Source organism: Micromys minutus (genome assembly GCF_963924665.1).
Source record: "Micromys minutus genome assembly, chromosome: 8".
Classification (NCBI taxonomy): domain Eukaryota; kingdom Metazoa; phylum Chordata; class Mammalia; order Rodentia; family Muridae; genus Micromys; species Micromys minutus.
Genome location: NC_137977.1, coordinates 59768569 through 59778123, shown reverse-complemented (window position 1 = coordinate 59778123; position 9555 = coordinate 59768569). Strand labels below are relative to the sequence as shown.

Here is a 9555-nt window from a genome sequence, read left to right as displayed (position 1 = left end):
TGTGAGTTCCAGGCCAGCCTAGACTCCTTAGTGAGTTTCAGTTCAGCAAGGGCTACATTGTTGAGAACATGCCTGAGAAAGAAAGCAGGGCTGCAGAACCAGCTCAGTGATTCTGGGCACCTACTGCTCTTGCAGAGAAACTGGGTTCCATTCTGACACCCTCTTCTGACTTCTGTGGGCACCAGGCATGCATATAGTGCACACGTATGCATAGGCAAAACCTCATGCACGCAGAATAAAAATAAATCTAAAAACAATAATGATGATGTGTTTGTTATGTGCCTAAGGCCAGAATCTTGGGAGAGCTCTAGATTTTGGGTTTAGAAGTTTAAAAATAAGTCACATGTTGAACAGCATGTTTCCCGTTTATTTCTGTGCTGGCCCTGCAGTACAATCAAAGCTCAGTGAACTACTGCTAACTGGCGTAGTCTCCCAGCAGTCACAGTGTGTGGGGAAGCAGGCTTGTGTGACCCTCTGTGGCAGAAGACACGCGGGCGGGCAGTCTGTTTGCTTCTGCTCCTGGACATGAAGTAACTAGGGCTGGGGGTGGGCGTGGCTGTGTCCTGCTTCAGTCTGCGTCCATGGCAAACAGCTGGATGTCCTGCGGGTTCCAGTACAGGCCTACTGCTGAGTTGTACACCAGAGACCAGACGTAAGGGATGAAGAACTCCTCAGGTTGCTCTTCCTCCACATATTTGAATTTCAGTTCTGGAAATTTCTGCAACGAGAACAAGATGACTTTTTATGTACAAGCAAGAGCAGTGGTGTGTGTGCAGCAAGTCCCTTCCCTAAGTGCTTACAGGCTTGGAGTACAGGCCTTTCACAAACTTAGACTGTCAAATGGCTTCTGGGCTGGGAGAATATAACTCACCTGCAGTGCTGGCTGCTTATATGTCAACGTGACAGAAACTAAAGTCTACCGAGAAGGGACTCTCAATTAGGCAAATGTCTCTGTAAGACCAGGCGGTAGACAGGCCTGTAGAGCATTAATAAGTGACTGAAGGGGAGGCCCCAGTCCATTGTGGGTGGGGCCATCCCTGAGTTGCTGGTCCTGGGTTCTATAAGGAAACAGGCTGAGCGAGCCACAGGAGACAAGCCAAAAGCAGCGCCCCTCCATGACCTCTGTCTGCATCAGCTCCTGCTTCGGGGTTCCTGCTGTCTTTTGAGTTCCTGTCCTCAACTGTTGTATGGAAGCATGAGTGAAACAAGCCCCTGAGCTCCCCAGGTTGCTTTGGTCATGGTGCTTCAACGCAGTGAGAGTAACCCTGACTAAGATGTGACCGTGCCTGGTTTGCTGAGGAGGGACCTAAAGGGGGCAGGGTAAAAGGTGGATCTCTGCTGGGTGGCAGACAAGGTAAATATCCTCTCTCCTGTACAGGGTCAAGGCCTGGCCATTCTTGAGAGCTTCTGTCTTGAGAAGTAGGTTATTTTGGAGGTAAGAATCTTCCCTCAAACATTCTAACCCTTCTTCAGATAGTGTAAAGTTCTCTGAGACATACAGACTTTGGGTGTGGGCACGTGCTTGTCTGAGTGGCTGTTAATCCAGCTGTGTGATAAATGGTTAACAATTAAGTGATTCTCTCTTTCTTCCTTCCTTCCCTCTCTCCCTCCTTTCTTCCTTCCTTTGTTGTCCTGAGCCATGAACTGAAGAGGGAGGCATATCATGGCTAGGAAGCATCTGGCTCTCCTCAGCCTCATTCTACTGGGGACTGAGAGGCTGAAGACCTTCTTAGGCTGTGGGAAGGTCAGGGATGCTCTGTATGTCCTCCCTAGGGCCCTGGAGCATTCTCCATGGCTTCTGAGCAGGAGGACAGTGGCCTGAGGTGGCACTTACCATTGTACCACAGCATCAGGACTCGGCCTCTAGCTCTAATGTTATTCCTGACCGCCTAATCTACCTGGGACGCAGGCAACTTCTCCCTGCAGCCTGAGGAGCAGCTGGGATCTACTGTAAGCTTTTCCCCAGCCAAGGAGGTTCCATGTGGTAATCTGTTGCAGGAAGCACTGGGAGAGCAAGGACAAGCATGTGTTGTAGGATGTAGGTGTAGGCTGAAGCAGAGGCCTGAAGGAGGAGGTAACAAGGTATCCACTCACACCTGGACCACACATGCCCTGTGCTCAGCCTCAGAGACTGGTGCCTGCAGTAGCTACATCCCAGGGTACTAGGAGGTGTTCAAAGCTCACCCGAGCTAATCTCCATGCACTCTGACCACTACACATGCCCCGGACTCACAGACAGATATGAGAGCTCTACCATTTCCCTGAATCTTATCACAGAGCACATTTGTTTACTCTAGTGTCTGCTGCTTGGTGCCAGGAGGCCTGTGTGGGCTGGGGCCTGGGGTGAGCAGTTCCTGTTCACACAGGAAGTACACACTCATGGGAGGAGAGACAAGCAGCAGTGGGGACAACAATGAACATTCCACCTAAGGAGTGGGGAGGGGGAGACGGTGTGGGGCTTGCTGTAGTGGTGTGGCCAGACAGAGTGGGAGGCATGTCCTTAACAGACAGCGAGCGAGTCCCAAGGCACGCTCTGTTGATGGGCCTACAAGGCAGCAGGGAGTGTCCACACTAGTAAACAGTGTCTGGACCTGAGACGCCGAAGATCCCTGGTCTCTGGACTAAGGTCTTGGGAGTCTTGGAAGGCTCAGCATAAAGAGAATGAATGCCCTGTTCAGTACCCTCTACCCTACTGTGGGAGACTGAGGCTCGTGGTTTCCCAGGCAGGTGGAAACTTTGGTCTGAAATAAAATAATGCTAGTTGGGAGGGAGGGAGGTTTGGGTAGACAAGGTGCATGTGTGTACACACACACACACACACACACACACACACACACATGAGAGAGAGAGAGAGAGAGAGAGAGAGAGAGAGAGAGAGAGAGAGAGAGAGAATGACGCAGACTGAAAACACCCATGTGCCAGATCCCCAGGGTTTCAGAATGATCGAAGAGGGACAGAGTTAGGCAGAGTTAAATTATTTTGTGGCTAGGGGAGTTCTGAGTTACATTTTGAAAATTCAGAATGTTCTTAAAGAGGAAGTTCTCTGGCCTTTGAAGTCACTAGCACACACCGCAGGCAGCTGGTGCTACATGCTGTGCTGCAGTGAAGGCGGCTCCTCACTGTTTGGCCCCAGAGTGTCATGTGAGTATGGATAAGAACCAACCATTGCAGTGGCAATCTGTGGAAAATCAGCATCTGTAGCCACATAGCCAGAAGCCACCGCGGAGCAGTGGTTCTCACCGTGCTTGCTCAAGTGACATTCAAGGATTGCTCCCAGCACAGCCATGGGCTAGATAGCACAACAGCCAGCTGAGGCCAGTTACCCCTCCCCCCAACAGAGGGTCACAGGGTCAGCAGGCTCTGTGCCTGCCTCAAGGACACAGAGCCTGCTGGGTGGAGTGAGGCTGAACGTCCTCATCTGACTGACTGAGCGAGGTGGGGTTGAAAGGAGCACCCAGGTTTTAGGTACTCTACTACTGTGCTCAACTGCAGTTCTCTGAGCACCACTGAGGACCAGCTCTGGGCAGTACACGGTTCTTACAACGCCCTGCATCTCCTGGTGGTAATGAAGCCATTAAGCAGCGTGGGGTTTGTTGTTAGAATTAAAGGTGTGGTACACCTTTAATTCCAGCACTTAGGAGGTAGAGGCAGGCAGATCTCTGTGGGTGCTAAGGCCAGCCAGGGCTACAAAGAGAGACCTTGTCTAAAAACAAAACAAACAAACCAAATGACTCAAGGGGTGGGGCCTCTTCTCCATACAGTGGTTTCTGAGAAAGTCTTAAAGGGACTGAGGTGACTTCTGTGAGCCCACTGTATATGTCTGAGGAGGTTGGAACTGCTAACACAGGACCTCCTTCCACCTGAGCTGCAGAGAAAAAGGCAAGAGCTATTAGGAAGCTACTGACTGTTACCAAACACACCCACCGTCACGGTGCTGGGAAAATTCTTGTGACTGTCCTGACGGATGGGTGTGAGGCAAGCAGAGTCCTGACGTCTGAAGGTTGTGGAAATTCCAAGAAGCAGCCAGCATCCCTGGGTGGTCTGTCACACAAATAGTTACAAACTGGAACCCATCTCACCCTCTACAGAGGTAAAAGGTGGGGACTGTCTGTCTCATCTGGAGTAAACGGTTCAGCCAGAAATAGCCAAAGCTCCCTCATATTGTGTACAGTCAATCTGTCCATAATGGACCGTGCACCGGGGATATAACTTTTTGGTGCATTGAGGACAAACTGTCAACGATGGAGATGGGCAGGTTTTATAATGAAGTCATTACTCAAGTCGAACAATCATTACTGCAGCAGAAGTTCTCCATAATAGCTTAGTGATTATTCCCCAGCCCTAGAGAGGCAGGGGCAGGAGGATTCAGACCATCCTGGTCTATACAGTGAGTCCCAGGCCAGCTAGGCCTTCAAAGTAAAGGTGACTAAACCTATGTTAGCAAGCCTGAGACTATGGCAAGGCAACTTCTAGCTAATATAATCGATCACACTAACAGGCATATTAAAATGTTTTTAGATACTCATTTAATCTCTGAAGCAATGAGAAAAAACGATTCAGAAGACAGCATTTAAACCCTCCCCTGCCCTCCTTTCCCTGCTTCTTCCTTCTTCTTTCCTCCTCCCTTCCTTTACAGATATTTCTCAGCGTGTAACAAGCGGAAGACTAAAGGCACGGCTGTGGCTAAGGAGTGCCCAGCCTCAGAGTTTACGAGCAAGTCCGCCTTTATTAGTTGTGACTCTGAAGTCTAGTCCTCGGCTCAGCCTCGGGCTCTTAGGATACAGTTTGGCACGATTCTCTGAGACTCTGCATTTCATGGTCTGAACTTCCCAGCTAGGCCGTGCAGAATGTCGAACACGGAGCAGGTGTCCAGTGAATACTGGCTGTCGTTACTGACAGTACCAGGAACACGGGGTGGATGCAGGTCTGTTCCTCCTGTGCTCCTCACCGCTCGGGCACATGGCCGCCCTGCACAGGAAGAAGTGCAGAGCAATGGCTCCACACACCAGGCTCAGGCCATAGACATTTCTAAGGAACGAAGCCTAGTCACTGAGAGGAGGTGGGTCTTGAGAACGGCTTCGGCCTTCCCTCAGAAGCAGGCCAGCGGGAAGCAAGAGTAACAGTGACAGTAATGTGACAGGGGCCATTTCTACCCTGTATATGAAATTGGGACCCTGAGACAGGTATTCATAGGAGTGTGTGACACCTCCAGCAACATTCAAGATGGAGCTGGGGTGGGAAGGAACAAGTCCTCTGAGCTGCATGGGACTGGAAAGATAGGGCTGGATCAAGGGAGGAGCCTGCAGGAACAGGCTAAGAGATGGGATGTGACATCAACTGGAGTCAGTCACATACACATGCATGTACACAAATACAGGCACAGTCACAGACATGTTACTACAGGTCACAGACACAAATATAAACATATACTGACATGCACACACATGCTCACAAGACACAGGCACATAGACATCACACACACACACACACACACCCACACCCACACACCCCTTTACCATGAGCGCTTACTGAAGACAAAAGTGGCAGCCCCAGCCCGCAGGTTTACTGTCTTTTCAGTTCTCATTGGTGTACTGCAGCGGATCCTGGCCTTTTGAATTATTTCACATGTAACCACACCACGGGTTTTTGGAAACCAGGAACCTTCTGAGTACCTGGCATATTATGGACACTTATTTGCTAAATGGAATGAAGAAAGGACTTTGTATCCACACAATAACCGTGTGTCCGGTCTTAAACTTCTGTACAGAAAGAGAAGTCAGAAGTTGAGTGACCTTCCACAGAGACCACAGCCAGCAGAACAAGGGACTCTCCACTGCAGCCCCTCAGACCAAGGACTGGGGTGTCCATCCTCCAAACATCTACAGCTAGGTCTCCAGGCCTTCCAAGAAATGGTCTTCAGTGGTCTCTTCGACCGCAGTGCCTGGGTGTCTCACTGTGACACGCAGGGGCTGCACTCTGGCAGCGCTGGTTATTGCCAGGAAAGCAAGCTGGACACCTTAGGGTATTTCCCTGGAACTTGGGGTTCTCAGCTTGTGTACAGTGTAGGCCATATGAGCTCTTTTCAATCCTGACCATCTGTTAGATTACTCTAGCGGTGGGATCTAAACCTCTCTGCTCTCTGCCATGCTTGTGGACCCCATTGTAACTTTAAAGCCCAGCAGGCACAGCTAACACAGGTAGTCTTCTCGGCAGATACCTATGTTCCTTGTGTCGCTCACTGTCTTCAAGGGTGATTCTTCTGTCTAAGACCCAGACAATATTAAGCTGTTGTTAAGTAGCTCTGTGATCTGGGAACTTATGGCTAAGTGGCCTACAGAGTTTAGGCCCTGCCTGCTGTCTGGTGAAGATCTGATCATTTTACGGTGTTTGCAAGCTGTACTCTACTGGGTGTGCACCACGAGTCGCAGGGAAGTAGGAGGCAGAGACAGAATAACAGGACAATGTAAACATATTGCCACCGCTGGGGAAAAGCCTGCTGGGCACAGCACATGGCTCTGAGACCACAGCACAGGGCCCTCGCTCTCTGTCTGTCTGTCGTCTTTCTCCTTGAGTGAATGACTGAACTGTGAGCTACTATTTTCTGGGTTCTTTCTGGAATCTTCACCAGCAGGTCACTTACATGGTTCACAAAGGACAGTGGCACAAATAGCCAGGGAAACAGAGACCTAGTTTCCAGACTGGTGGCACCAGGCGACGTCCCTTCTACTAGACTGTGATTTGTAAGCCTGAGTGAGGACTGAGAGGGCAGATGACAGACAAAGTTTTCAAAACGCCACTCAGCAGCCTGATGCACATGTGACGGCTGTGTGAGCTGGGCCCGCATCCCCACCACAACCTGTCTGGTTAGCTACAGAGCCTTGAACAGATGTCCTTACGACCATGTGTCTTTCTGAGACACCTTAGAATGCTCAAGAGCCAAGGAAAAGACAAAAAAAGGTTTTGTTTAGAGCTAGAGATGCTGGGGTGGGGGGATGGGACGGGACACATTCTGTCAGGATGCAGTCCAAGAAGTGTCAGGTCTGAAGGTAACCATCAGCAGCCCAGAGAGTCATCCTTCTCTTTGCACCCCCGCGCAAGCCTCTGAAGAACAATAATGCTGCCCTGTGTGGCTGAGGGACATCCAGCTTCCTCACTGGGGGCATCTCCATCCCCGACATGCCCGGCTTTGTGCAGCTGCAGGCCAGCTGTGGGCTCCTCCTGGCTCTGATGTCAGCCTGGGGCTTGTCTCCTTCCGCGCTCTGCTTCTAAGGCCTCCGCTCTGGCTCCTCCCAGGGACTTTTGGGTTACTGTGTCCTGAGGATCACTGGTGTTCTGAGAAGGGATAAGGAGACTGACAGGTAGGAGCCCTGGCTTTCACACCTCTCTTCAAAACCCTTGGCCTGGGACTTGGTTCTGAAACTAGAGAAAACCCATCTCTGAAGCTTGAAGATGTTTTTGTCCAAAACCACTTACAGCAATCCTGTTGTTTTAAATTTTGGAGCCAGAGGTAATGTTAGACTCTCAAGTGGGCTGGAATTTTTCTTTTCTTTTTTTTTTTTTTTTTATCAGTTCCAGTGAAATCAACCTACCACAGTGGGACATCCGGACGCTCAGCTCAATGACAAAGCAGAAGTCTGAGGTGGCGGTGAGACTTGAATAGAGCTGGCACACACCAGAGCCTACACACAGCCTGTCTGTTGTCAGTCAAGTGATCCGGTGAAAACCCACAGGAAGTCGGTGAGCAGATGTAGGGCACAACTGTAATAATTTTATTACCCTAGAAGCTCAGTGAGATTTCCAGTTTCCACCTGAAGTCTATACAGATAGCATCAGACACCCAGCATGCACTTGGCAAGGCTCCAGGAAGTTAATGCAATTTACAATCAAACGGCTACACAGCACACTGACAAGAGTTTCCTGCACACAGTAAGTGGGGCAGACAGCGCACGGTGGCCACTGGACCCAAGGCAGCCAAAACAGGTTGGCAGCTGTGTGGCCTGGGATTGACCAGCAAGCCACTGTTCACAGGGCTGGTTTATAGTGGGCAGCCTGTCCAGACAGTGAAAAAGTGGCCTCAGGAGCCTGTCACAGGACAGCAAAGAAAACTGTTCCTTGTGAAGTACACGGTTGCATTACAGGATGTGGGGACTCTATACCTTCCTATCATACAGCCACCATGTGAGACCATCTGGTTGAAGCTGTCCCCCCTCTTCCTCTACCTGTCACTGAACAACCATACCTGGATACTGCATCTGGGGCTGCAGAGGAAAGGGGAATGGTGTTCTGTGCAGACCTGAGTGGACCTCAGCAGGAGTCACAGGACCAGCGGTGCATGGTGACATGGTGACATGGGAGGAGGAGGTCCTTGAGGACACTGGGAATGGAGTTAGGCTGGCCAGATGGGAGAACAGTGAACAGACACATTTGGAGGCACCGGTGCCACCAATCCATCTGATTCTTGGCCAAGCAAGTGAAAGACAGAATGAGTTGCAAATGTGTCAAGACGCAGCCGCCAGCAGAAAGAGGACAAGCAGCGGGCAGCGGTGGGCAACGTGCTTCCACTTCCTATGAAATCATGATTGCTGGTTTATAAAGTACTTATTCATCTTATGTGTAACAGTGATTTGCGTGCATTTATGCATGTCTGTGCACCAGGGGCGTGCCTGATACTTGCAGAGACCAGAAGGGGGTGTCAAGTCCCCTGGACTGCAGGTAAAAATGGTGATGAGCCACTGTGTGGTTGCTAAGAATTGAACTTAGGTCCATTAAGTTCACTAAGCCATCTCTCCAGACTCTATTCTTACTTTTGGAATAGTAATGGGGGTCTCACTATGTTGTCTAGGCTAGCCTCAAATACTTGTAGTCTCAGCACTTGGATGAGCGAGGCACAAGGGTCACACGTTTGAATGAGTCCTAGGATATCCTGGGCTATATAGAGAGACACTGTCTAATAAACCAGTCTTAATTACTTTTCTGTTGCTGTGATCAAACACCATGGCCAAGGATGTTTATTAAAGAAAGTGTTTTCTGGGGATTGGGGTTCCAGAGGGTTAGGATCCATGATGGCAGAGCAAAGGCATAGCAGCAGAGACAGCTGGGAGCTCACATCTCAACCAGAACGTGGGAGGCAGAGAGCATGCTGGGATAGACATGAGTTGACACTTTGAAGCCCACTCCAGCAAAACACCTCCTCCAACAAGTCCAAACGTCCTAATTCCTCCCAAATAACTTCACCAGTTGGGGACCTATGGGGCCCATCTCCTTTCAAACTTCCACAACATACATGAATAACAAGAAAATTATACAAAACTAAAATTATGAAACCCATAATCTGGTGGCTCTGAAGGCCACTCCCACACTGCCCAGCAGATCACCACTATTATTATATTTTGATATTACTTTCATTTTTAGAAATGCATTTATTTTTAGTATTACATTAAATAATGGGTTTATGACATTCTCATACATATACACAGTATACTTTTTTTTATCTCTTTCAGACATAACCTGAGGGTCAGGCCTGAGAAAGTAACCCCATGGGGACCTTCTCTACAG

The 9555-nt window shown here is 49.7% G+C and overlaps 1 protein-coding gene across 2 annotated transcripts in view; it reads right to left on the bottom strand.

The window, feature by feature from the left end:
• Positions 1-426: 426 nt before the first annotated feature.
• Positions 427-9555, bottom strand: part of DYM (dymeclin) — a 246867-nt gene continuing 237738 nt past the window's right edge. For both annotated transcript variants that reach the window (XM_080920012.1, XM_080920013.1), the window contains one exon: positions 427-718. In XM_080920012.1, the coding sequence (XP_080776138.1) occupies positions 569-718 (150 nt within the window). In that variant the 3' untranslated portion in view covers positions 427-568. The remainder of the gene's footprint in view (positions 719-9555) is intronic.